We start from the raw sequence: 27,800 nt of genomic DNA, 5'->3' as shown, positions 1-27,800 counted from the left end.
AATGCGAGGCTTCTGCTCCTCCAGGAGCAGCAGGGCGATGCTCGGACCGCGGCCAGTCTGACACGCCAGGCTCGCGAGCCACCTCGCCCTCAGCCCCGCACACCGGCTGCCGGGCCCGGGGACTCCGCAAGGGCAGGGCAGGACACACCCGGCCGGGTCCACCCCATCCCCTCCTTCTCCTTCTCCTTCTCCTCCCATCCCAACCCCTCCCTTCCCAGCGCGGTCGCGCAGCCGCGCAGCGCCGGCCGCGGGAGCCGCGGGAGCCGCCCAGCGCGGCGCGGCCCTTCCCCGCCGCGGGGCCGGGCTGGGCCCGGGGGCCGGGCCGGGCAGGGCAGGGCGGGGGGCTCGGCGGCTCCGGGCGGGGGATGCGGGTGCCGGGCGCAGGATGCTGTGGGGGGTGGGCCTGGCGGCGCCGCGCTCCTGCGTGGCGGACCTGAGCCGCAACCGCAGCCTGTCGCTGGGCTGGTGCGCGGGGCCCGAGGAGCCGCCGCCCGCCTTCTATGGGGGCGAGATCGTCGCCTTCCCGCTGTCGGGCGGCGGCGGCACCATGGCGGCGCTGGGCTCTGACTCCTGGTGGAAGAAGACGCTGTACCTGACGGGCGGAGCCCTGCTGGCCGCCGCCGCGTACCTGCTCCACGAGCTGCTGGCCATACGGTGAGGCTGCGGGGCTGCGGCGTCCCCGCGGGGCCGGGGCGGCGCTCGGAGCCACTTACACCTGCGGGGTCAGGATGGCGAGGCCCGGCGGGTCGGGGTCTCTCCTTCACCGTGCTTCTGCCATTTGCCATTCTTTCCCCCCCCATTCGCCCTTTGCAGCAGCGCAGGAGGCGGCTCCGCAGCGAGCCCTGCGCTCGCCCCCACAGGTGGCCCGGGCTGGGCCCTCGCTGCCTCCGGACCCGGCAACCAAAACCTGCAGCGAAACCCCTCGAGGGCTGACGAGAGCCGCGGTTTCTCCTTTGTCTGTTCAATGTACTGATGTATTGTGCGCCTGTCCGATTTGGCTTGGTTTTCTTGTTTGTTTGTTGGTGTTTTTTATATTTTTAATTTTTTTTTTTTGACAGGAAAGAGGAAGAGCTCGATTCGAAGGATGCTATCATACTGCATCAGTTTTCAAGGCCTAGGAATGGCGTTCCGAGTTTATCCCCGTTCTGCCTGAAGATGGAAACGTACTTGAGGATGGCTGATTTACCCTACCAGGTACATCGTGCAGTTTGCCTTTGCCTTGCAGCTCTCTGTAATTGCGTGCAATGGCACATAGGCGTCCTGCCTCTCCTTCCCCCAGTCTGTCTCACCCAGGGAGATGTAAACATACACCTACAGCTAGGTGGGTTTGCCAACGTTTTTATGTCTCCAATTAAATTTAGTGTATAACCTTTAAAGATATGACTTGAATAAGATTATCTGGAACAGCTGTAGACTTAACTGGCGAAGCTAAATCAATGTTAAAATGCTGAAGTGGGAGGATAGTCTGGAATTTATATAACACTAAATAGCACCCCAAAACTAAAGCAGAAGACTATTTGATCCTTGAATTTCACCATGCTAAAGACACCACAATTAGACAGCTGCAGGTTCTTGTTTTTTTGTGGAGGCCTTATCTCTAAAGCTGTCTGGGAAGAAGTGCTTACCTTTTGCTTCACCTCCCATGGCTAATGCTTCCTCCCCAGTGAAGTGAGATAGGATTGCTTTTAGAGGTCATGAATACTGCTCCTTAATTGTGGTTGGGTGCATCCCATGCCATCTTCCTGCAGAGAATGAACCCTGAGCTACTCCAGTGAAAGAAAGCTGTAAGAGTGGACGCTTGAATCTCATGGTCTTGCCCATTAGCATTGAGGTTGAGCTGGGACACTGCAAGTGTGGCACACATCTTGTGGTGTTGGCAAGCTGTGCAGCACCCAGGCTTTTTGAGACATGAGATGGTTTTCTTTTTCTGTGTGTGTTAAGCACTGAATGCCTTTAAGATGATAAAATAATGATGATATATATAACTAAGATCTTAGGTAGAAGAAATGTCTGGACTTCTTTTCCTTTTTTCTTCTCCCTCTGTTTTTTCCTCATTAATATAAATTTGGCATTTTATTCCATACCAAGGTGTTAGGAAGAATGTTTTGTGTAAGTCAAATGTTGTACAACGGAAAACCAACCCTATTGCACCTTTTTTTAACACATTTGCCATTGATATTTAGCTTCATATGCAGCTAAACTCCTTTACATTGGAAGAGAAAGAAAGTCTAATTAGTACATTTTGCTTAATTCTTTAAAAGTCTGAGTTTAATGTTTTCTTACAATTCAGTGGGATTTGAATCAGATGCTTGGGAGTACTAAAGGGGAAGACTTCCATCCTGTGGGATGTATTTTCCTCATTTAGGTTTAGAGAACTTGCAAGATTCTGAAGCTCGAACATGTCCTTGGAGCAGGAGGGCTTTGTGCACATTGCTGTTCTCAAAATAATTTGGGTAGAAATTGCACGTTTGAGGGGGTGACTCTCTTGGTGAGATCTGTTTTCTTTCTAGTGGCTGATGCAGTTCAAAGGTTTGTGATGGTCAGGTTTGCTCTGGTGGAGAGTAGGTAAATAAAACTGCATTATAAAAGATGGTTGTGGCTGTAGATGGTCACTTCTGAAAGATAACACAGCATTTGTGTGATTCAGGATGGAGTTGTTTGGAGAGCTCATGCCGGTCAGAAATCACACAGCTTTTTGGGGAGAGGAATTTCTAGGGGGTTATCCTCCCCTCTTCAGTTTTTGTACTGAAGGTCAGCATTACTTTTTGGTGTTGCATGTCTCTCACTAGCTGTGCGTACACGAAACTGACGAGACCATCAAAAGCAACATGCCTACCTTCAGCCCTTGTCCCTTCCTGCACATGCTTTTCTGTGGCAGCTCAGGCTGATCAGAGCTGGCCTAGCTAGAGCCATGACATTTAGTTTATTTGGTTTTAACTCAGCTTGATTCCCCACATGCTCTGTGTGCCATTTTGTGGGAGCAGGAATGGGTCCTGTGGGTGCTGGGAACACCAGGATGGCGCTTTGAGCCGTGCTGGCTTACATGGGCTTAAGGTGTTTGTGGGGTCACTGACCCTCTGAAAGGTTTTAGAGGTAAGTTTGATGGAGCTGAGCTCATAAGCTGAGGACACAGCTCTTTTTCTTCTGGAAGAAGCAGATATGGTTTCTGTCCTTGTGTTAGGAGTGTGGTGCTGCATTGGGCTCTGTTGAGTGGAGGAAAGTATGGCTGCTGCTGTCGATTGGGTGGGAGGGGAGCTGAAGAGGGGACTGTTCTTGGCTGGAGTCTCTTACACTCTTCCTGTAGACTTTGGTCTTGTTCCCTCATGACTGAGCTACCCTTAGGATGCTGTAGGTGATCCAAGGCTGCCTGGCAGGCAGCAGGGTGGGTGTGAAGGGGGATCAGCAGGATCCTGAAGGAAAAAACACCTTGCTTCCATGCACACTGTCAGGGGCCATGATGGAGAGGTGCTGCAGGTGGCAGCTGGTGCTCGTCCCAGGAGACCTGCAGTGGTCATCACCTTGCTGGGGAGGGACTGCTTTGGAGGGAGGGTTCTGAAACGGGGTGAACAGAAGACAGTGAGGTGCTCAAACAGCTTTTACACTTTTGATTCCTTGGTGCATCAGACTGTTGAGTATTGTGCTTTGTGTTATGCAACGTGCTTTAATGGCACGTGAGGGCTGGAGTAGAGTGACGTATTCCTGCCTTACTATCACCTGAATTTCTCCCAAAACATGCACTATTGTCATGTGCTTATGTTTTCTGGAATCTGCCTATCTATGTGTGAGTTTCCGTGAAAAATGGTTTGGGCAGCCCCACCCCAGCTGGGCTGTCATAATCCCTAGCTGTTTTTTCAAAACATTTGATGTTTTTCTTGGTAAAGCTTGCTTTGAAAGAGCCCTGTCTGTGTGCTCATCAAGATCTTTTGGGTATTCCTTGATTTCCTCAAGAATATGAAGAGCTGAGCCTTTATGTAATCTGATAAATAATTAGCACAGCAGGAATGTGCAGTTTTCATGCCAGGTCTGTGGAAATGGCAGCCTCCTCAGGAAAAGACATGAGTGAATGTAAAATCATAAACGGGAGTAATGGAAAATGTGAAATCTAATTTCTTCTGCATAGTACTGTAAAATTACCCTAGAAATACCTTGTGCCATTCTTTTTGTAAATTCCTTATGAATGAGGTTCTGTAGAGCTATTGTTATTGTTGCTCTGCAGGCACTTAATGTACTGTGAATGAAAAGGGATATTCTTTTGGTTTGTTTTTGGTTTTTAATAATACTGTAGCGTTTTCCTGCTTAGCAGCTGGAACAATTTTCAAGTGGAAAATTGATAAATATTTGATAGCAATTAGTATCAGCCATAAGGATGCAGAGGTTTCAAGCCTAAAAATGTCTGTTTGAGAGCAGTGGATACAAAAACAGTACAACAGATTTCTCAAGAGACTAAGATTTTTCTCAGGTCAGTGAAAGATATTTCCTATTTTGTTTGATAAACCGTATGTAGTGAAACACAAAAATCTTTTTAGGGAATGTATTTATATGTATTAGATATATGTGCTTGAAGAAATGTGCAGCTGAGTAATAACTTACTTTTTTACTGGGTTGCAAATGGTATGGACTGCAGTAATTGGAAGATGTAATAAACACATCTTCAAGTCCAGCAGCTTCTGCAAACCACCAGTGTTTGTGCACAAGAGGGGAAATATCTTAATGGAAGGACTTAATGAAGATTAAGCCAGCAATGCTTAGGATCTTCTAAACATGGTCTGTAGTTCCAGGAAAACCTTGTGCTTCTGCAGTAAAGTCACAATGAAAAATTATGGAAATGTGTCAGTTTCAGTGCTGAATGGCCATTTTTGATGAAGGAGAGGTCTTGGAAGGTGGAAGGACAGGGCAGTGCTCTCCTTTCAGTTTCAGATGTTCAGCGGATTTAGAGCTTGTGCCATGGGATTGGTGCCTGTGTCACCCACAGGTGTGGGTGGGAGGGATTCAGCTGCTTTGTTCACCCACACAGGGGTGAGGTGGGTGAGACATGGCATCATCCAGTGTCCCTGCCATGCTGTTTGTTGGGCACAAGCCCTGGAAAGGCTGCAGCCAGAAGGCATTGCTTCCCAGAGGTGTTCCTGTTCATTTTCACCCGGAAGGAGGAGCCTTTGGGAACGGCTGCATGATCCCAGTGCATTGCACATCTGCATTTGGGGGAGCAGCCGGGATGCTGGTGCTCTCAGACTGAGCTGGAGGCGTGTTCTGGTGTATGCTCCTTGCTGCCAGAGCACCTTAATCTGTTTTAAATGGATTCAGGAAGGGTAAATACTCGACACCCAAACATCAGTCCAGAACTGCAAGCCCCAAACCTCCAGCAATTAGGAGCTAGGTCCTGAAATTCTTGGGGTGACTGCCAGAGATTGAGTGCAGAGCCTTTGCTGCTCAGCTTTCTGTGGTAGGAGTTTTCATTCACTAAATAACAGGATTCAAGGATGGGAATCACAAGAAAGGAAAAAGGTTGTGCCTTGAGTCTCTGCCTTCAGGAGTAAGAGAATTGGAGACAAATGTCTGATCGTGTTTTGGCAGCCAGCATTTCCTCTCATGCTTGTTACATGAGACAGAAATTCTCTAATCTCTGTTTCGCCTTGTCATAGGAAAACACATTGCTGCTTCTGTGTGAGTGCTGAGCTGGGCAGGTATAGCAGTGTGCAGTGATGCTGGGCTCTTGGGAGACCCAGTTGTAACGAGTATGTCTGTAAATGTCTGAGATTTCTAAGTTTTGAAGTTGCAGAAAGCAGATTTCCCTTCTGCTCATGGAATGATATGCCTTCTGGAATGATATACCTTTCATATATGCTTGTGACTCTCTGTGTTTTGTCCTTGGAGGTAATGCAGCCATCTGAGTTGGGTAGTGAATTTATTTTTTTTAAGGTACTTTTAACATGGAAAGTGCAGATGCATGCAGGAACTGAATTTAGTTGTGAGTCCTGTGATTTACACCTTCTTTAGGATAACAGGCACTATCTTCTGGAAGATCTGAGCATCTCCAACCCTTAAATAACCCAGGTATTTAAATAATAAATAATATCATTTAAATAATATTATATCACATGACATTCAGCGTAGAAGCATGGAACACCATGCAGGGCCTGGAAATAATTCTGTCTGAATTTTATGTAGGCTAAAGCTGCTGCTCTGATTGAATAGCCATTGTTACTCTAGAGTATTATTAAAAAAAAAAAGATTTGTGGATTTGTTTCTTTAAGAACACAGAAAATTATTTAAAAATATTTATCTCATTAAAACAGAACCTGAAGGGCTTTTCTTGTCTGTATATTTGTATGTTTACTTGATTTTTTCCCCCTTAGAACTATTTCGATGGAAAACTTTCTCCTCAAGGGAAAATGCCTTGGATTGAATACAATCACAAGAAAGTATCTGGCACCGAGTTCATTATTGACTTTTTGGAAGAGAAACTTGGAGTGAATTTAAATAAACACCTTGGTCCACATGAAAGAGCTGTTTCCAGAGCTGTGACCAAGATGGTGGAGGAGCACCTGTACTGGTAAGCTTAAATGGCAAAGCTGGCTGTGTTCTGTGCTGTCAGATGTGTCCCTGAGCTTGGGCTCAAATACTTCTTTTCTCTTGCAGAAATCTTGGGTACCAAATTATTAACTTCACAACTCTCTTCATCCTAGGAAACTGCTGCTCCTTTATGTGTGCAGTGGTATGAGCCAGGGATAGTCCCCTTGAAAAGCTGTGCTGTGCAAGCAGTGTAAAGACAGGCCTTTGGCTGCAGCTTTGTAGAAGGAAGCAGCAGTGGGATGCTCCTCTGCTTAATGTGACTTCTGTACAGGAGCAGCCTTGTTAGTAAAGACCAAAAGATCAAGGTGGCTGAATGTATTTGTGGTCTGAGGGGTGTAGAGGAATGATTCCAGTGTCTGTGGTGAATCCAGAATGTTGTTTTCTTACTTTTACTGATTTTAATTATGTGTGAGTGATTGCAGTATGGCTCATTGCCTTTCCTGTAACACAGGATTCTTCTGTTGATATGGATTGTTAACAGCACTGCCCATTGATTATGTCCAGTGTTAGTTACAGTATCCTGAGAAGCTGAAATATTGATATGAATGGAAAATAGAAATAGAACCTTTCTGGGACTTTATGCATTTTACTGACACCTTTGGAAATAATTCCTGTGATTTACTCTGTGCTTTACATTTCTGTCCTTCTTGAGTGCCCTTTCCAGTTTGGGCATAGAGGCATCAGCTGGACATGCACCTTGAATACTGCATTTGCTCCCTTTGCAGGCACAAGGCTTTCTCCCAATAGTTTACTTTCCAGTATGCATTTAAGTGCTTGCTGCGCTAAGTTTTGCATTTATGTTGCGTGGTTTTTCTTCAAAAGAGTGTGCGAGTTTTAAATTGAATGCATTTATCTGCTTTTTCTTTCACATTTTGATCAAAGATCAGCAGCAATATGTTTACATATAGTTCTTCAAATAATTTTTAGCGTCTCCTGGGAGAACAATTTTAGCACACAGTTAGCATATTGAAGTGATTTGGTTTAGAAATTAAATCTTTGCCTTCCAAGAAGTGTGGCCTTCACCAGTTATACCCATCTGCAGTGTCATAGCCTCCCAAACATGATACAGGCAGCCTGTAAGTTAACTTTTTTTTTGTTCAGTTTTCCACCCTCAGTTATTGCAGCTGCCAAAAGGAGGATGAAGCCATTTAGTCCCCTAATGCTTCATCTCCTTGCCTTAGTGTCAGTTGTTTCGTGGTTCATAGATTTAACTGTGTTAAATGTATCATTACTGATGGCAGGCTTGTACTGCTGTTGTGTCTCAGTTACACAGTGCTTTCCTCTGTGAAGCTGTTGTCCATCCATCAGGCTCCCCTGGAGCTGGCTGGCCACTGCTGGACGTGACATAGGCAGATGTGGAAGACAGGTATTGCAAACTCAGGCACTGGTCCAGAGAGGGGGCACCTGTTTTAACAGGTGGACAATGTTACATCAGGAACAGAGATGGGCATGGCTGGCTGTGTATCCCTGTTGCTTTTCCTGTGTAGTCACACAGAGCTGAGTTCCTCCAAGGCATATATCTTTGCTGCAGTGCAGTAAAAAGTCCAGCTGTGAGTCTTATGGTATGTCCCTCCAGCTGTACCAGAGGCTTGATATGTTGGTGAGGTTAAACCTTGCAGATTCCTGTAGCAGGCCAAGCCTGAGCCATGAAGTGTTGCAGTTGTACTGCTGTAATTCCTGGAGAAAAACTTTGCCCATCTGTACTTACACCAAAGTAAAATCAGGCTTTCACTGTGTAGGACATATTTCTCCTTGACAGCATTGCATCTGTGGTTGTAGAATCCCTTCACATCTGTCCCTGAACCTTCCAACTAAAGGCTTAGGGTTTTTTCTTGGTGTCCTCATGTCCCATGGTGAGGAATGTGAAACAGTGATTGCCTTTCTGCAGAATGAGGTACATAAAACCAAACCTCCAAAGCCACGATGCATAATGTGATTCCTGCTGTTTTGTGCCAGCAGCATGTAAAGTAGCTTCATCATAAATTAGTAATACTGTAGTACATTTATTGGACAAAGACGGAAAGTACATCCTGTGGTGCGCTGTCTCTGGGTGGAGCTAACCCTGGTGGATGCTCAGCATTTCCTCCAGAAATGTTTAGTTTTGCCAAGCAGTGGCTGATCCTCAGCAGTTAGTGCCTCTTACATGTGTAAGTGACTGCTGTGGCTGGAGTTGGGAGCAGTGTGGGGTTGTGGAGAGCCTCAGCCTCTGGACACCCTCTCTCTGCCCCAGGCTGGGACGCCCAGCAGGGCTCAGGCAGGAAGATAACAAGTGAGCCTGCCTGTTTCCATGCTGGGGTTACACTGTGTCTCTGAGATGCACAAGACTCATTTGGAGCTGGTGCTGGAGCTCCAGTCCCTGGAGAAGGCAGTAAGCCATTAAGCTTTTGCTATGTTTAGCTGGCAAAAGAAAAAAAAGTCCTCTAATCTGAATGGGTATTGAGGCGAGCCAGCAGTGAAAGATGGACATGAAATAATTTTGTGAGTCTCACTCCAGGCCTGGATCCAATGCCAGGCCATCTGCTGTAGGCCTGCTCTGAGTTACCTCCACTGCCTGCAGTGACCCGTGGACCCCCAGAAACCAGTGGGGCACCCACAGCTACTCTGGGGAGTGCGTTGGGTTTTTGGTGTAACTGCAGCACATTTGTGGGATCAGACCTCTGATTAAGAGAGGTCTGATTCTCACTTCCTTGTGGAGCTGGCATGCTGGGCTTGACAATACTGCTGGGATTCAGGCCAGGCACCTCCTGGGTGCCTGTAGGGCTAGCAGTTGCTGTGAGATGCTTTCTGTCACTTCAATCTCAGGAAGCAGATCTTAGTTTGGTGACACTAATGTGCTTAGTGAGAACATAAAGCCTTGAATATTCGGCTTAAGCAGATGAACCCATTAGATTGGTTGAGCTGTATTGTCAAACACAACTGTAGTGGTTTATAAATGTGTGTGTATGTGTGTGATTTATAAATGTGTGTGTATGTATATCTGCACTTGCAAATATATTTGACTTGTTTCTTGCTTTGTCTTTCAAGAAGCAAGCATCATATGTGATGAATGCTTGACCCACAGGAAGAGCATAATATGACAATATGGATGAATCTGACTTTAGTCAGTATTTAGACTTGCCAAATGCTAAACATAAAATATTTTTATAATGTAAGTATGTTTAAATACATCAAGCCAATTTTAAGAGTAGCATCTCTCCTACTGCTAACAGCGGTGAGCCTTGAATGCTGCTGGTGGCTTAAAAACCAGTTGCTCTGAGAAGTTGCACAGCACGTGGGGTTTCTACAGCTGATTGTGGAATGAATTTGTTATAATCCTTTTGTATGTCAAGAAATTCTGGTCTGTGCGCGTTCAGATAGGAGAAATAACCCCCTGTTCACATCCTTGTGAATGCCTTCCCCTTGCCTTGAAGTTCAGACAGTTTTGGGATAATCAGGCAAGCTGCTGTTGATGAGTCACTTTCTTCATCTCCTTGCCTGATGTATGTATTGAGGCCAAAGCTGCTGTTACATTTGGGCTTAGGATTTACTTCACCCCCACAGCATTGCTCCTTAGTGCATTATTGTTTTATTTCTACTCTAAGATTTGTACAGATGTGCTGGCACAAATACGAATGGTAATGTTTCCCAAAATGCTCAGTTCAGGCCAATATTTAAATAATTATGTCATCCCATAAATGCTTACTCCGGTGTAAAATGTATAGTTATGATGTACTGAAGTAGATTATTACGTAGACTACCCAATTTCTGGCATTTCCTAACCTTTTGTAATATTGATCATACTCCACTAATGTAGTTTGAATATAGGAGTGATGGGTGGAATTAAATGCTGAGAAACATATTTTGGCAGAAAATTAATGAACCCTTGAATAGAATTCTTTTAACTCTCCCTAAATTGGAGCCTACTTTTTTCCTTGTTTTGTCTACTCAGAACCATTACATTTTGGAAGTAAATTCTGTGATTGTCTATTTAGCTGCCTTCATTGGCCATGTAAATTTGACACTTGGGACATGAAACAATTCTGCTCATTGAAAGGGACAAGCAGATGTCTGAAGATTTGTGCTTGACAGTTTAGGCTATGCAGGATTACCCAAATTCTGTGTAGTTCTCTGTTGTTGTCCTAGTCATTAAACACCTGGTCTAATTTCTGCCTCTTCCAGACACAAAGACCTTCTCTCCCAGGGCAAGCAAGTGAGCTCTGGGAAAGTGTATTTTTGCATTAAAGTATGGGCCAATTAGCTTTGTGGGAAACCTTTTTCATTCTGTTTTATGAAATTAAAACAATTTTGGACATGGGTGATCACTCCTGGTGTGATGCCAGCTCACTGGTGTGGTTGGAGTGAGCAGGTTAATCTTGTGCAACTGGGGTGACTTAAAATTCCTGTATTCTTTTTCTGTTTTGTTTTTACTCCTTTTTCTTGTTGCCCTTCTCCAGGCCAGGCCTGTTGTCCAAAGTAACTAAATTGTATTGCAGAGATGAAGCAGGTCAGGTCCATCCTGGGGAAGGAGGGTCTTTACAGCAAGACAGAGCAGTGCTTTCAGAGAGCAAGTTCTTCTTAGCTTATTCAAGTAAAAATACTAATTTAGAGATTAGGAGAAGAACTCATTCAGAGCAGCATGGTGGAGAAGGACTTGGGGACTCTGGTGGATGAAAAAACTGGACATGAGACGGCATCCTGGGCTGCCTCAAGAGAAGTCAAGGGAGGTGATTCTCCCCTTCTACTCTGTGTTTGTGAGACCTCACCTCTTCTCAGCTCTGGAGTCCCCAGCATAAGAAAGATCTGGACTGGTCAGAGCAGGTCCAGAGGAAGCCACAAAGATGATCAGAGGTCTGGAGCACCTCTCCTGTGAAGACAGGCTGGGAGAGCTGAGGTTATTCAGCATCAAAAGCAGAAGGCTCCAGGGAGAGCTTGTTGTGACCTTCCAGTACTTAAACAGGGCTTATAAGAAAGAGGGAGAGTGACTTTTTACGTGGGTAGATAGTGATAGGACAAGGGAGAACAGTTTTAAACCAAAGGAGGAGAGATGTAAATTAGATGTTAGTAAGGCAGTAAGTAAATTAGAAGTTCTTTACTCCAAGGGTGGTGAGGCACAGGTTGCCCAGAAAATTGTAGATGCCCTGTATCTGGAAGTGCCCAAGGCCAGGCTGGATGGGACCCTGAGCAGCCTGATCTAATGGGTTATAATATCCCTGCCCTTATGCCTTCAGGCCAGCCTTCTTTCCATTTGCCTTAAGTCCTGCTTTACCCTTGTTCCTGGAAGAGTGCAGTCTCACACCACATCTTCCAGACAAAGTCAGTGCTTTAGGACTTCCAGTAGCTCTACTGCTGCATTTGTTGGCTTCACATTCCTCCTGCACTGCTGGTGCCTCTGTCTGCTAAACCTGTCTCTGATTCAAGCTTTGCGTTGCTGAAACTGCTCAATGACTCAAGTTCATCCATCAAGTTTGAAAAACCAGGACTGTGCAGAACACCCCATTCTGAAAGTGGTGTTGAAGCATGTGAACTGCCAGCGGGATGCTTTTGTTATAATTACACAGTGCTGGAGCCTGTGGCATAATCTGTTGAGGGTCAAAGCCATCAGTAGCAGAGCAGGTACATTTTTGTTGTTCCCTGTTTATACATTTGCAGCAAAGCCTGTTCACACCTCACTGTTACTGACTTCAGTGAAAGCAGTTAGAGCAGAAGGCATTGATTGAACTGCAGTGGACAATGTGAGTTTGATAAAATGTACGTTATCAAAAGAAGTCACAGGAGTTCTCCAGCAGATACTGGGTTTTTCTTTTTACTTTCCTTTCCTGAATTATGTGAATCATATCAGCACTGAGGAAATTATGTGGCGTTGGAAATATGTACAGCGATAAAACTGAAGTCATATTCCAAACTAAAACAATGAAGCCTTGGAATGGCTTGGATTGGAATATGTGTATTAATTCCCAGTGTTTCTGAGACCCCACAGGCCTTCTGTGTTTATCTTGTCTACTTTGAGGTGCCTTTAGCTATTTTCCCAAAAACCCTTGAACTTTATGACAAAAGTTCATCTATATGGTCTTTTTGGTTTATTTGTAATTTCTGAAGATACTAAATTTCCAGATACTAAAAGATACTAATTTCTGGATATTAAAAAAGTTAATGTTTCTTTTTTCATAGGTTTCTATAGCAACAAATCAAGATATGTGTGTATGTGTGCCTGTAATATTAATAAATAACAAAAACTCATGTGGGTAACAAAAATTTAAGATGATGAGGCAAATTATATAAAAAGACTTTAAAAAGATATTACTTGCCATTCAATAAAGCATGGAATGCAACAGAGTCCTTTAGAAATGTCTGTCTCATAAAATTAGCATTTTGAAGAGAGGAGACTGTATAGGAGAAAACCAACCCAATAACCACCACCTCTTAATTTTTTGTATTTTATTTTTAAAAGTTCATGTTATTCTTAGTTTTTGAAGAGAAACTTTCTGAAAAATTACTGCTTCAGTATTTATGTTGGAACAAAGTTACTGCTTGCCCAAGTGTCAGCAGCATAGAAAAGAGAAAGGTTGGTGGGAAAGATTGATTTATTGGGGGGCTGTTTTGTTGTTGTTTTGCCCAGGTCTGTGCAGTGAGTTGTCTTTAGCTGATAAATGCATTTTGTTACAGGAGTTTAGCAGAATTCTGCAGCTTTTACTTTATATTTCAACATGAATCTTGTTTTCTCCTGAAGTGAGTCATGATTTAATGAGAGAATAAGCACTGGGCAGTCTGCCTAAGTACTGTAAAGTGGGTTTGCTCTGCTGGCGCTCCGATTGCCTCAGAGGCTGCTGTTTATGGAAGCTGCCTCTCCATCAGGGCAGCAAGCACCTGCCTGACCTCTGTGCGAGCCTCTGCTGGGTGCTGTTGGGCTCTCTGGGGATTACACTGCTATAATTTCTTTCTGCATCCTTCCAGGACTTTAGCTTATTGCCAGTGGGTGGAAAATCTTCACGAGACACAGAAGATGGTTTCGCTTTTCGGCCCCTTCAGCGACTTGCTGAAGTGGATCTTCTGCCACCTGACCAAAGGGATCGTGAAGCGGGAGATGTACGGCCACGGCATCGGGCGCTTCTCGGAGGAGGAGATGTACACGCTGATGGAGAAGGACATGAGGACTCTGGCAGGGCTGCTGGGTAAGGTACAGCGGGTTATGGTGCTCTGATCACAGCCCCTCTCTCCACAGGCTGGAACTGACCTCCAGGGCTCCCTGACAGTGTGATCACACGCAAATAATCTCATTTTCGCAGAAGGTAGAGGCTGTCATTTAGTGCCTTCCTTGCTCTGGCAGAGACACTGTTTTCTTTTCCCACTGTTTGCTGCCAAATTGTGTGTCTAGAGGCATAAGAGGCTTCCTTCTCTGAGCACAGAGTATGTGTATGTAGAGCAGCAAAACATGGCCTGCTGTTTTGGAAGAGCATTTAGCAATATGAAATGAGGAAAATGCAGTGTTTAGTTCTGCAAATGAAGCCTCTTTATACCTTTTCTGGGGGCTGGGGAGTGTGTGTCTCATTTTATATTTTCTTGTTGTATTTCCTTTCCTGGTTTTTATTTGTGGTTCTTTGACAGATTGCTCCAAGGCTGCCATTTCAAAACCCTTTGCAGATGTTATTTTGATGAGCTGAACTTTGCTGTGTTTGGTTGGTGTCAGCAGCTTTATTCAAAGCTCCCAGTAGGAGATGGTTCTGTGCTGTCAAAATACATGTGTTTAAGAATCTTGGTTATCTTGGGTGCATCCCATACAATTAGTCTTAAGGTTGACTTAGCTAGAATTACATGAACCTCATTTCTGTTGTGTGGCTCAGGTTGAAATGTGCACTGGAACTGTTTTGCACTGTGCTTCTTGCCTTCTGCTCCACTGAGAGCTAAGCTTACTGTGCATCTGTGCATGGCTTGCATTTTGAGGAATTGCTGAGGTGCAGGTGGTCACTTTCCATGTCTCTCTTGTGGGAGAAACCAAGAGAGACGTACCTGTGTTGTTCCCTGTAACAATTGCTTTAAAGAGGTGGCTGAGTGGAGGACAGGAGGATGCCTCCCTGCCCTGTGCTCCAGGGGGACACACTGTGCACGTTCTAAATAGACAAATGTGGGGTAGATGAAAGGACCAAGCTGGGGAGAGCCCAGCAGAGGGCAGAAGCTGAGTGCTTGCTGAGAAAGGAAAGGAAAAACATGATTCCGGACTTCCAAGCTGTTTTGGAAAGGAAGGTATTTGCAGTAACCCAGCTGTGGAGTTTTCTGTAACTTTCTTTTCTGAAACAAACCTGTTGAGTTGCTGGGTTGGGAACAGGGTGGAAAAACACCCATGAGGTGCCTGGACACAATGGGCACATGGGCATAATGGGCAAGGGGAAAATTACTTGACAGCTCCTCCTTTGACAGCACCTTCTTGTGCTGCATTTTATTTGTTAGCAGAAGCAATTATCTATTCTAGTGTCTCTTCAGAGAAAATCTGTTGTTTGGAGATGAAGAAGTCTCTTTTCTTTGAGAGGGAGGAAGGAAGGGAGTAATTCATTTTAGAAGAGGAGATCTGGTCATACCTGCTGCAGAGCTGTGGCCAGCTCCAGGTGCTCTCCTCTGTGGGACTGCCGATGTTGCAGTTTTGAGATTGGCCCTGTGTGGCTCCATGTTCATCACAAGGAGGAGAGGGGCTGGGACAGGAGCTGGGCCAAGTTCAGTCTATGACTTAGAAGCTCAGCAAAGCCCCTGGCTCTGGCTAGGCAACTCTGTCAGGCTGAAAGGAGTGGCAGTGGATTAGTCTGTGCTAAAGTCATCCCTGGCTACCAAGAGCAGACAGAACCTTCAAGAGAAAACTAAAACATGTATCTGAGTACTTGTAAAAGTATCTTGATTTGCTTATTTCTCTGGAGTGTGTACTGACACTGAGATTTGTAAGATTTCAAGTTCAAAGGGATCATTTAATCATCTAGACAGATCTCTGTGGATTGGACTGCTTGACTGCTGTCTTGAGGCCTGTGCCTTTTTACTGTCTTGGAGGTGGCTTTCTAAAAGCCATACAGTTTTAATTATGAGGTTTCAGCAGGTGGAGGTGCCACCTTGTTTTGCTGACAGATGTTAGTCACTCTCTAAATCTGTTCAAAATTGGACTTGTTTCAAATGAGAGTTTGATTCTAGCCTGCAGACAAATTCTTTTCCTACTTCTTTCTCCCTTCCTGGGTGGCTTGGGTCATCTCCCTGTGAAGGCAAATGCTATCATCAGTCTCTGGCTTTTATAGAAAATGTACTGAAAATCCTCAAGCACTTCTTCAGTATATAAAATTTTAAATTGTATTATACGTATGTTACCAGCAGAGTTTTTCTTCTTAATTCCAGGTTGTTGTTGAGAATGTACCTGTGTACTTCAAAAAGCCTTGATGGCTGTTTACTGTATTCCTGTTATTTTATTATATTACCATCTGAATGTTGTACATTTTTTTCATCTTCCCCTCTGAAATGGATGTCAGATTAGTCAGTGTGCAGTTACATTTTCCCTTTTGATTATTGATGAGTTTGTCTACTTTTCTGTAATTGCCTTAATTTTCATTAACATCACTATGCTCATGTTTCTTCAGCTAACTGAAGAATGTTAGGGTCTAGGTAACTGTGCCCTCGAGATGCTATCCTGGAATGGGGACAGGAGGTGGCATGAAGACTTCCAGCCTGACTAGAGGCTCCCGTTTTTCAAAGGGGGAAGGAGAAGGCAGTCAGTCAGCTCACTGCCTGCACAGTCTTTGAGAGATTCCCCTCCATATATATGTACCCAAGTGTTTTCCCAGAAGAGAAAGGAGCTGAGATTTTTGGCTGTTATCTTAAGAGCTTAAAAATGATGCCTATGGTGCAGAATAGCTGCACATACCAAACTGTAGCTGTCAGCCATCAGGAATATCAGATTAATGCTCCCCTTTTTTAGCAAGGACCATTCACATGGGAACAAAAATAACTTTTAATTCTAAAAGCTGCTTCCAGAGAATGATAACTTTGTAGCTGTCAGTTCTTATGACATGAATTTTGACATTTCCAATCACATCTTTAGTGCTTTTTTATTTTCTTTATTTTTATTTCTGAGAATAATTTTGCTATCTCCCTTATACCCATTTCCCTGACAGACTCCTCCAGACCTTATAAACATGGAAATTGGAACTAATCCCCCTGTGATGGATCAACCTGTCCTATTGGTATCACCTTTCTCTCTGACCTGTAGTCTTTAAACCACAAATGTGATTCCTTGTATTGTAGCAGTTTCCTACTGCCTGGTAATAGTGTAAGAAAGTGTGGGGAATGAGCACATGAATTAGCAATAAATAAAAATACACATTTTGGTAATTGTTTAGAAGAGGCAAGTGAGTGGCCATAAATCTGTTGGTGCCCTCACAGGCTCTTTGGCAGATGAGGATTTTGAGCAGGGAGTTGCAGGCCAGCAGCTTCCTGAAGTGGATTTTGAAAAGCACTTGATGCTTTGGGGAGGGCAGGGGTGCTCAGAGCTGAAAACTCAGAGGTTGGACTAACCTGAATCTGAGCCTCTAAAGTTAGTTAGTGCCCTGTAGAAGCCTGCAAGTGCTGTAGCTGCCTCTGTGGAAGGGTGCAGGCCTGTGTCCCACAGACCTGCTTCTTGCTGGGGTTTCTTCACCCACTGTTGGAGTAGCTGCTTTTGAATCTTCTGGTGCATGCATTTGTAAACAGTGGAGTTGGGTACTCTCAAATTCTGGGAATTCAGTACAAAGTTGATCCAAGTCCATTGTGACGAGGTGATTTCATTTCTGTTGGATTAGCCAGGGGATGCAGAGGGTTGTTTGAGATGATCAGTGCTGTGGCAGCCTGGATGTGGCAGACACTGTGTAATCCTGCCTAAAAACAGACACAGAAATATCAGGTCTATCAGAAGGTCTTCTGGACTAAAGTTGCCCTGAAAGTTTTGAGAACAGATTGGGAATGGTGGAATAAAATGTGCAGAGGTGCCATACTTTGTGGAACAGCATGACTTAAAAGCAGGTTTGGAGTTTTATGATCCCACAGTTTCATTTTCTCCTCTTGCTCTTTGTTTCCATGCACCTGCAGGTATGGGGTGTTGTGCCTGGGGACCCAGAGGGTGGGATGGTTTAGCCCTCACTCAGAGCCTGCTTTAGTTGTAGCAAGATGGAAATGGCATTATTTCTTCCCAGAACAACACCACTATGGATTGAATCTCAAGACCCAGTTGTATGGTGCTAAATTCCTGCTGCTGGCATGTAACTGTGGTTTAGGGACCCATTTTTGAGCTGTGCTTGAGATTGATGAGTGCTTAGGTGTCAGATAAATACCGAAAAGACACAACATTTACCCTGTACAGAGTTTTCAAACAATAAATTGATGGAACCGTGGAAAGAGCTGGGGAGAGTTAACAGTATGTTCAAATGACATCTGACAGGCCAGAGAAGGTTTCTGTTAGAGTATTCCTGATCACTGTTTTGCTGGGCTCTTGTGCGGGGGATTGGCAGCATTCCTTGTACTGTACTCTGGAATTTGATGCATTTTACACTGTACAGTTCCTCTGGACTTGCTCAATAAACTGAACATTGAATAACCTGCTGAATTACAGGCAGCTTGGAAGAATGTCCTGGGGAGATGGGATAAGTGGATTTTGAGAATTCAATTAGGTGCCACATTTCACAGAGTTAATGGCACTTTGGGCAGAGGCAGGAGCAGTGCAGCCAGCTAACCTGACCTCTGCAATACTTCATGTTTCACTGTGTGCCTGGTCTTTGTTCCAGGGCTTCTGCCTGTGATGGGAAAACAAGTCTACAGTGGATGTTTTGTAGCAAACAGTGGCTTTGAAAAGATGTGTTTTCTTCCCTTAGTTAATTACCCATCTCTTTGGGCTGTGGTGGCCATTTAGGACCATCATGATATTGGGGTGCCCAGAGAGGTAAAGCAGAACTGCTGTGAGGAGCAGACCTGTTCCTCCACTGCACCAGGCCAGTCCCAAAGGGCTGCTGTTTCACTTAGTGCCTGACATGCCTCTGAATTCTCCCTGTCAGGGGTCAGTGGGGTGAGGGCACTGCAGTGGGAGTGTGTGAGAGGACCTGTCCACTCCTGCCTGTGCCTTTGTTCTCTTCCTGGAGGTGCAGGTTATTTCTGAGCACTTGCTGCAGGTCTGACTGGTGCATCCATTTCATCCTGAACAAACAGGGAGGGAGGAAAGCTTTGGGTGTGACTTTTCTTTTTCCAGCTGATCAGATGAGTAAATTGAACCTGGATCTGCATGGATGGGAGGTAAAGGGTGACAAGCTTCTTTCAGCAAGTTCATGATTTTGAATCGTGGTTGAGTGGTTTTGGGTTTGCACCAAAGGCAGAAACGGTGTTTTCAGGCATATTGTAGCTGCAGAGCAGATTTTAAATGCAGCACAACAAGTACAGGGTGTGAGCACTGCCAGCTCTGAGGAGCAGAGGAGGTTCCTTGGCCAGTGGTGGCTCTGTAATTGACCTGCCTGTAGAAGTCTTGAGCACAGGGGCAGCTGCAGTAATGGATTTCACCTGCTGAACCCTTGAAACAGCTTTGGAATCCCTGTCTTTGAGCAAGTGAACATTTTCATTGAAATTATTTCAGTAAAATGAATATGCTAAAGGTGGAACTGTGATTTTTTTTTTTTTTTAATTTGGGGAAGAGTGACATCCAATAAAGAAATATTTGCTGTTGTATTTACAGGTGACAAGAAGTACATTATGGGATCAACTGTTTCCACTGTTGATGCCACTGTCTTTGGGCATCTGGCACAGGCAATGTGGACATTACCAGGGACTCGACCAGAGAGGCTAATCAAAGGTAAGAAAGCTTAAGTGAACTCTGATTAAAAGCTCTTGGTGGCATTTTTCACGTTTAAACCTGGAGTACCTTGGAAGGACATTTTGAAGACTGCAGTACTTCAGCAGACTGTTCTTGCCTTTGATGTAGCATTTGTATCCTGTAATATTGTTTTCTCTTAAAATTCTTTGTTTTCTCTTTAGTGTTCTATACAGTAATTGTTTTTATTTTTGTATTGATCTTTTCCCTGTTTAACATGGCAAACCCTTAAAACTTCTAAGGAGTGAATGCTGGGTAACGTATGAGAGAACAGAAGAACAGCCATTAACCAAATTCTGCTGAGCTGAGAACTTTTCTTGATAGTAGAACTGCAAGTGCTCTTGTCTCACTGAAATTACAGCCTCTGCTGCTCCTGAAGGTGCCAGGCAAGGAAGAAATCCAGCTTGGCTTTGGAGTCACTTTGCTTTTGCATGAATTGGAAACCAACATACCCCTTCTTCCCACAGAGGGTTGTTCTTTGGTTTGGTTTTTTTTTGTGGGATAAAGTATCTTTGCATGCATTTTCGTAGTAAAACCGCACAGTATGAAAAATGGGAAGAGCTGAGGAGGAAAACGATGTAAAATAGTGTGAAAGGAGTGAAACTGACCTGTAAACCTACTCTGTGCAAGACAGCTCTGCTAAACCTGTGGTGAAGAGGCACAGGCTTACTCTTTTCCTCAGATAATGAGGAGAGGATATAAATATTGGCTATGCAGTTCTTCCCTTCTATGTCTGGGGCATCACAGGTAAAATTCTGAAGGTCTCATGGCTGTCTAGAAGGATTACTATGCTTGTTGAATTAGTTTGTCTCTAGTGAAAATAAATAGAAGATAATAGATTGAAATACCCAAGCAGTGTTGTTGATTCTCTGTACCTATCAACCTACTTATGCTGTCATGAATACAGGTATTTACACTCACCTCCCCTTTAACATGCTGTTATTTCTTTTTTGAATTTGTAACGATTTATTCTGTAAGCATACATGTATTTATAAACCAGGCATAAGATACTAGGGCTGGGAGCAGTAGGAGTGAGCCGGTGGCCATATTAAATGTGAATTTATGTTGCAGACAACGCTGCCATCTGGTGGTGAAAACCCCACATTCGCTGTATTTAATAAGCATGCTCTGCCATCTATAAAATCAAATTCTGTCTTTAGGAACCATGTGTTTGCAATTAAGCAAAAAGTTCTACTCCAGAAACCTTACAGTATTAGTGTCTTGTCTTGACTTCTTTTTGTAGAGGTTGAATTTGGGATACTTACTTTGCTATTTGCGTGACCATGCATTTGTTCTTATTCCTGTGTAACCCTTCTTGTATGTGGTTACATTAAAATTAAAAACAGCTGCTAAGAGATTGATGGCATCTTGGAATTTTGAAACTTCTTTGGAAAGGCCCTACGCAGTTTGTTTCCTAACACAGCTAATGTGTTTTTGCATCATCAGGTGAGTTAGAGCATTATTGCCTGGATATATTTTCTGAAGTCTGTTGTGTTGTGTTGCAGGTGAACTCATTAACCTTGCTATGTATTGTGAAAGAATAAGGAGGAAATTTTGGCCAGAATGGCACCATGATGATGACAACACTCTGTATGAATCTGAGGAGAGCAGCGAAGCAAGCAAGACTTACTCCCCTTTGCAGGACTTCAGTTTTTATTCAAGGACAGAAACATTTGATGAGGAAGGGAACAGTATTTCCCAAACCCCTGACACAGATTACACTGGACACTCCCTCTTTGACTCAGATGTGGACATGGATGAGTACAGAGATCATGAACAATGCAAGTGATGTGTACAAGTGTCTCCCATTGTGCAGATAAGCTGTTTCTTGGGATCACTCTGATTTGTTTTCTCCTTCAGGTCAGGAAGAGGTTTATACCACTTTGGAAGAGACCATTTTGCTTGATTCAGCTGTCACATAGTGCTTGGACTATTTCAACTGTATTTTGTTTTGTGTAATTGTTCAGGTGGACCAAGGTAAACACATTTAAAACACACGTGGGCAAACTGGAGGTCTAGAGGGCAGCAGGACCTTTCAGCCTATTTTTGTTCATGTTCAAAACCAGATCTCCCATCAAAGTGGGACAAACTTCTGGGAAGTGGAGCATTTGTCACAACAGGTTTCTGTTATCTTTACAGCAGTGGGTTGAGGACAGAAATGGAAGAGGTATGACTGGCACAGCTTTCTTCCATGGAAAGAAATGATGGATGCTGTAAAGAAAAGGCCCTGATGGTGTTGGCTGACTGCCATGTCAATATTAGCCAGGGCTATGCTGAGGTGCATGAGATTCATGCAGCACCCTGGCCTGTATCAGCAGTGTGGCCAGCAGGACCAGGGCAGTGATTGCCCCCTGTCTCAGCACTGGTGAGGCTGCACCCCAAATCTGTGTTCAGTTCTGGGCCCTTCACTACAAGAAAGTCATTGAGGTGCTGGGGCATGTCCAGAGAAGGACAATGAAGCTGGTGAAAGGAACTGGAACACAAGTCTTGTGAGGAGCAGCTGAGGGAGCTGAGGGTGTTCAGCCTGGAGAAAAGGAGTCTCATGAAAAGGAAAGGCCTTGTGGCTCTCTACAACTGCCTGAGGAGGTTGTGACAAGGTGGGAGTTGGTCTCTTCTCCCATGTAACAAGCTCTAGGATAAGAGAAATGGCCTCAAGGTGTGCCAGGGGAGGTTTGGATTGGATATTGGGAAAAACTTCACTGAAAGGATTGTCAAACATTGGAACAGGCTGCTCAGTCACCACCCCTGGAGGTATTTAAAAGCCACGTAGATGTGGCACTTCAGGGACATTGTTTGGTGGTGGACTTGGTAGTGCTAAGTTAAAACTTGGACTTGATGATCTCAAAGGTCTTTTCCAACCTAAAAAGATTCTGTGATTTGGCAAAGTTTCAGGGGAATTTTATTTGATAGCTACCCATACTTTGGGTGCATATATTATAGGCTCTACAGAAAAGAACTGGTCCCATTTTTTTTGGAGACAGTTAGGGAAGGATGGAGGAAAACGTAATCTTGCAGAAAGGAGCTGGTTAGTGTTTCTTGTTCTTTGCAGAAGGTTGAAATCACTACTCTAGAATACTTTTATGCAGGAGGGAGATGTCAGTGTTAACTCATCTGGAATGTCTGTTGGTCAAAGTTCTTCTGTGTTACTGAATTATTATTAAGTTTTTACTCCCTGTTCATGGCTGCTGTCTGCAATTTCTAGGCAAGGCTAAAGAGCTGGGATTTGCTGCTAAAAGCCTGGTGTGTCTCAGCAGTGGGTGCTTGGTGTTCCTTACCAACAGACAGCAAACCCATGAAGGTGGAAAGCAGTTTGAGGTCTCAGTAGGCATGGGATGCTGTGTAGCTGCAAGCTGTTGGCCCAGGCAATTGAATGCTTTACAGCTGCCTAGCGAGGGGCTTCAGGGGGTGCTGGGCACTGTGCTGGCTTGCAGTGTACAGTCCCTAAAGCTGATGCATGGGAGGAGGTGGGATGGGACAGTTCCCTCAGCACTGCCATGTGTGTGGGGAAATGCAGATGCTGAAAGCATGACCAGAATTGAATTTAAATTGCCTTTGCTGACATGTCTGTGGATCTGGATCCCAAAATGATCGCACAAGTTCTGACATGCTTCATGTTCACGTCTCCCTAAATGCAGGTTAGAGATGAGAATGAATCCATTGGATTTACTCACAGCTTTGAAGTTAAGCATGTACTTCAGTGTTGCTTGGCCATGATTAGTTGATTTTGGTAGAGAGAGAGCATATCAAACATACTGAGCTGTTGTGTTTTTAAATATGCATATAAAATTGGGTATTTGACTGCAGACTTTGTTTGTGGCCTGTTTTAATTATGACATTCTCGGTGACTTACAGTTAGATGAATCAGGATCCCTCAGCAAATTTTTTATAATGTGTTGGTTGTACCAAATGTTCTAGGAGCACACAGGGCAGACAGCTGCTTTAGGATGTAAATTTTTGGTAGTTGTAGTGAGTCTGGAGCTTGAAATACCGCCAGCACTCAAAGAATAGCTTGCTCCTTAGGATCCTGGAGTGCCTCCTGCAGGGGAAAGTGCCTGCTCTGGGAAACTTGGAGTGAGCCTTGACTTTGGAAGCAGGGACACCTTTGTCTGCGCTGAAACCCCAGGTCTGTTCATGCATGGAGCTCCTGCAGTGAGAGCTGACAAGTTTGGTGTGAATTTGCTCCTGTTTCCACAATTCCCTAGGCACGTCCTTGGAGCCTTATTCCAGTCAATGTTGTGGGCAAGTATGAATGGCAAAGTGAACCAAAACCAAGGGGGAAGATAACATCCAGTTACTTGGGACCCTTCTCAGGAAACTAAGCACAAAAATAGGGCACAAGAAGAGAAGTCTTGGGCTTGAAAGTGCAGAGGTGATGGCCTCGGTAACTCCATGGCAAAATCAGGAGAGATTTTATCTGCAAAAATGTAGGTAATTGATATTCTTAATAAAAGGAATCTGCACCAAAAAGCTCCTATTTAAAATCATTAGTGTGTTGGAAATTCTGATGGAGATGTTCTCAGTCATTTACTGATGCATGTTTGAGGCTGTGCTTTCTCCATTTGTTCAGCATTGCAAGGTGTGCTTGCAGCAGATGAGTCCCAGTCATTAAAAGACCATTAAAGGATGGTCAGACCTCTTTAAAAGGATTTAAATCCTTTAAAAGGATTTAATCCATGCATTTTCTTTTGAAAGCTGGTAAATTGTGGGGAAACAAACAAGCAAAAAGTTTAAAAAAAGAAATTAAAAAGTGTTCATTTATTTTGGTATTTTGGTTTGCATGGGAAAAAAAAGGATGTGTTTTCTTAAAAAGGGAGCAATTGTTTTTGACTTTCCAAAATTTTGCTAAAAGAACAATGTTTTCTTAGTCCTGCAGTCTTTTTTTTTTTTTTTTCCATTCCATCATATCTATTTTTAATGTTAATGCTGAGGGGCAGTACAGAACTAAAAATAGAGGGCATCTTAATTTTTCTTTTGGTTTTTTTTTTCCTTTTTCTTTTTTTTTCCTCCCTCCCTGATGAAAATTTGAGCGAGTCCATTGTAGGGATGCTGGAGATGCTGATGGTGCTGCTGTGGAGGTTGGGGGTCAGCAGGTGTCTCTGCAGCCATGAAACTGCTGGGGACAGCTGTGGGTTGCCAGGTGAGCTGGGATAGCGGCCCCTGCCAGGAGCTGGAGGCTGATGGATGCCAGGACATCATGTCTGAGGTGACACAGAACACAGAAGGTTTTTCCCTGGCTGCAGATCCGTCTGCCACAGCCAGAAACTCACTGTGGGGTGATGTTAGGAGGGGTTTAGGGGCCACTCTTGCACTGGCTGGGTGAGACCCCTGCCCTGCTTATGAGCTGGAGCACAGCCCAAATCCTAGTGAGGAGACAGCACTGTTCCTCCTGGTTACTTGACCCTAAATACTGACAAAGGCTGAGTACTGCCTTTGTGTTTCCATAGTGCTGCTTTAAAGGAATGAGGAATTGCTCTGCCCCTCACTTGGAGAACAGGAGTTCAAAGCAAGCCCTGCATTTCCAGTGGAGTTAGATTTGAAGCAGTCTGTTGGTTTTTTCCATGTGAGTGGCAGTGTTTGACTGTGTGACACTCTGTCATGTCAGAAGGGATTTGTTTACCCCTGTTGGTCTCACTGGCTCTGTCAGCAGAGCTCACTGTTCCCGAGTGGGGGAAACAGGCACTGGGATGTATAGGTCCTACAGAAATCCTGCAAATGTGGTGTTTGGTTTAAAAACCCAACTGAACCTGATGTTTCAGATCTGGAGGACTGTTTCCATCCAATTATAGCACTGCAAGTAACACATTTTGATCTTTAAAACCTTGGCAATGTCCCTCCAGATCTATATTCTCTTTGAAAAAATACTGCCTGAAATATTTCTGCAGCAACAGTTCAGGCACAAATTTGCTTTTGTCAGTGATGTCTGCTCAAGTAATCATGACAGTTTCATACTGTTTTCCTTGAAAGGCCTGTATCTGTCAGATGCTAAGCCTTACAAAATATTGCCTGCTGGAAAAGCGTGTTATGTGCAGATTTATGCAGGGCAGCTCACCAAGTGAAATTTCTGTGGCAGGGGATGAATTCAAGTGGGTCTTGTCCTTAGATGTTTGAATAAGAATTTGAAGCTGTTTTTTGACAAGTAGCTGTTTGGCCTAACCCTCCTTCCCTCCCCAAATACTGCAGAATTATGATTTAGGCATGTGATACTAATGAAGCAAATTATGCTCTCTAAATGCATTATTAAATTGGATGATCCAGTAGCTGGGATATGGAAATGGGTACCCATAGGTGTGAGTCATGGCCATACCATGGCCATCACAGCAGCTGTGATCCAGAGCAGCATGCAGGTTGTAGTGTTTAATCCCATGGAACCAGAGGAATAGAGGTAACTCTGAATGGCTGCAGTGGCTTTCAGCAGTTCATCTGTGCTTTGGGGCATCCATGTGTGCTGTGCCTTGGGTATTCCTTAGTGCTGGGTAGGCTGTGCAGGGGCTCATTGTGGTAGCTGTGGCCCCTATGGGGCACAGCCTGCTGTCATCCTGTGGCTGAGCTGCAGAGCCAGGGGTCTGTTTGGGAGTGAGCCTTGGCAGTGAGCAGAGCTCTGAGCCTGCTGGTGAGTGCGGGCTGTTGTTCTGGTGTCCTGTGGAGGGAAGCTGTTCCCCCACAGTGCACATGTGCATTCAATTTTCAGGGCAGTCACCCCAGTCTCCACAGCCTTGCCTTGGTGGAGAGAAGGTTGCAACAGGAATCGGCTCCATCTCACTGGTTTGGGGGAATCCTCTCTTTGATGGCCATTGGGGAGGGCTTCTTCTCTGTTCATTCCCTGTGGAGGTGCCCCAGTGTGAAATACTTCGTGGCAGAGGTTTCTGCAGCTCTCTTGAGCAATTTGGAATGTTAAATGGTGTTAGTCTGTGTACAGCACAGGAATGCCAGTCACTGAAAGCACTGTGCGTCACTACAGTGTTAAACCCTTAGTTCTGAGTCCTGGTTGCACCACTCCTAGGTTTTTCAAGGCCAAGGAGATCCTTACGGGCTTTTGGTCAGACTTCAGCATAAAAAGGTTTGTGGGATTTCATGTAATGATTTACACATTCAGCTCAACAAGTTACAGCTGAAACATATGCTTCCAAAAGGCATTCAAGTTTTGTGGAATAAATAAAACCCTGCTCCACTTTGAAGTTGTTGACAAAAGTGCCATTTGCTTCAGCGGTGCCGGAGTTTCCAACAGAGCTTCCAAATGACCCCGAATTCACCACTTCTCTCATTCCTGTCTAATTATACTTAAGTAAAATTTTGCTTTAATGGGGGCAGTAAGGCAAACAAGATGTGACTGTTGTTCTTTTTTAAGCTCCCTAAAAAAAAATGTGCTTTTTTTGTCTGCACTGGTCACATTGGTATTTTCACTGGGCACTATGATTGTGTGTGTTCTTCTCTCACTTCTTAATTTGTTCTTCTGACTTATCTTTCCTCAAATGTACAAGTTCTTATTTTTCAGGATACTTGAAGCATGCAAGTCCCAAAGACAGGGGTGTGCAATCCAGCAAGAATAAAGTATATGTAGATGTATATGGGCAAGGGATATATCCAGCTAGCTGCAGTGTGCAAGGTTTAACTAACAAAATGAAGCAACTCATTTCTAAATGGGGACTCGGTTGCTGCAGCTGCATTATGTTGTTTGTCTATGAACTACACGAGACATACATTATTTTAGCACTGTTATTACTAGTTTATAAAGCCATATTTAAAATTGTACACTTGATTGTAACATAACTTTAAATCGTGCACTGTGTTGATCAATGTACATATATATGAAGATCTGTATATTTTGTCTTTATGCTGTATGTCATTGGTGTGTAAATTATAACTAATGGATCTAAAATACCTTTCTGGTTCATGTCCTTATTCTGTGTCTGTGCTGTCTGTGGAGCTGTGAGCAGCTGAGAGTTGCTCTCTTGAGAGCAGGGATTGCATGAAACTTTAATGGCCAGTCAGTTAAGCCCTCATCTCCCCAGGCAAATACTTTAGCCGCCAGCATTGTTTGAATGGAATCATTCTGTCACTGATCCCCTCTCCCCTTGACACTCAGGAAGGATTTCAGGGTGTAGCACAAGAGGAAGCACTGATATAAACTTGGGTATGAGGAGGGGTCCCTGCTCTCCTTGCTCTGTTTTTATGGCTACTGCTACCAGAGTGAAAATAAGTAATCCTAAGGCAGCTCTGTCAGGAGTGCAGAACCTTTAAGGTCTTTGCTCAGAGCACTGAGCTAGCTAGTTTCTCTATATTTTTGAAAATTTTCAGCAAGTGCAAGTCCTTAGCCAGGCTTAGTGTGCTGCCCCAAATGCAGCAGAGGGGCTGTGTGACAGGAGATGGGTCCTGGCTGGAGCAAACACAGGGCAACAGCAGGCAG

The 27,800-nt window shown here is 44.3% G+C and overlaps 1 protein-coding gene across 1 annotated transcript; it reads left to right on the top strand.

Moving 5' to 3' along the window:
• On the top strand, positions 1 to 27,272 carry FAXC (failed axon connections homolog, metaxin like GST domain containing). Its single transcript, XM_074538547.1, has 6 exons — positions 1 to 654; positions 1,059 to 1,194; positions 6,354 to 6,550; positions 13,501 to 13,718; positions 19,262 to 19,378; positions 20,902 to 27,272. The coding sequence occupies exons 1-6, from the start codon at positions 386 to 388 to the stop codon at positions 21,183 to 21,185; spliced, it is 1,221 nt and encodes a 406-aa protein (XP_074394648.1). The 5' UTR covers positions 1 to 385; the 3' UTR covers positions 21,186 to 27,272.
• The last annotated feature ends 528 nt before the right edge of the window (positions 27,273 to 27,800 follow it).

This window comes from Zonotrichia albicollis, chromosome 3 (genome assembly GCF_047830755.1).
Source record: "Zonotrichia albicollis isolate bZonAlb1 chromosome 3, bZonAlb1.hap1, whole genome shotgun sequence".
NCBI lineage: Eukaryota > Metazoa > Chordata > Aves > Passeriformes > Passerellidae > Zonotrichia > Zonotrichia albicollis.
This window is presented reverse-complemented; position numbering and strand designations above follow the sequence as displayed.

Bases quoted from the DNA above. Each gene is read 5' to 3' on its own strand.
- FAXC (XM_074538547.1), top strand. From the start codon at position 386: ATGCTGTGGGGGGTGGGCCTGGCGGCGCCGCGCTCCTGCGTGGCGGAC. The intron at 6,551-13,500 runs GTAAGCTTAAAT...GCATCCTTCCAG, and splicing joins GTGGAGGAGCACCTGTACTG to GACTTTAGCTTATTGCCAGT. The intron at 19,379-20,901 runs GTAAGAAAGCTT...GTTGTGTTGCAG, and splicing joins ACCAGAGAGGCTAATCAAAG to GTGAACTCATTAACCTTGCT.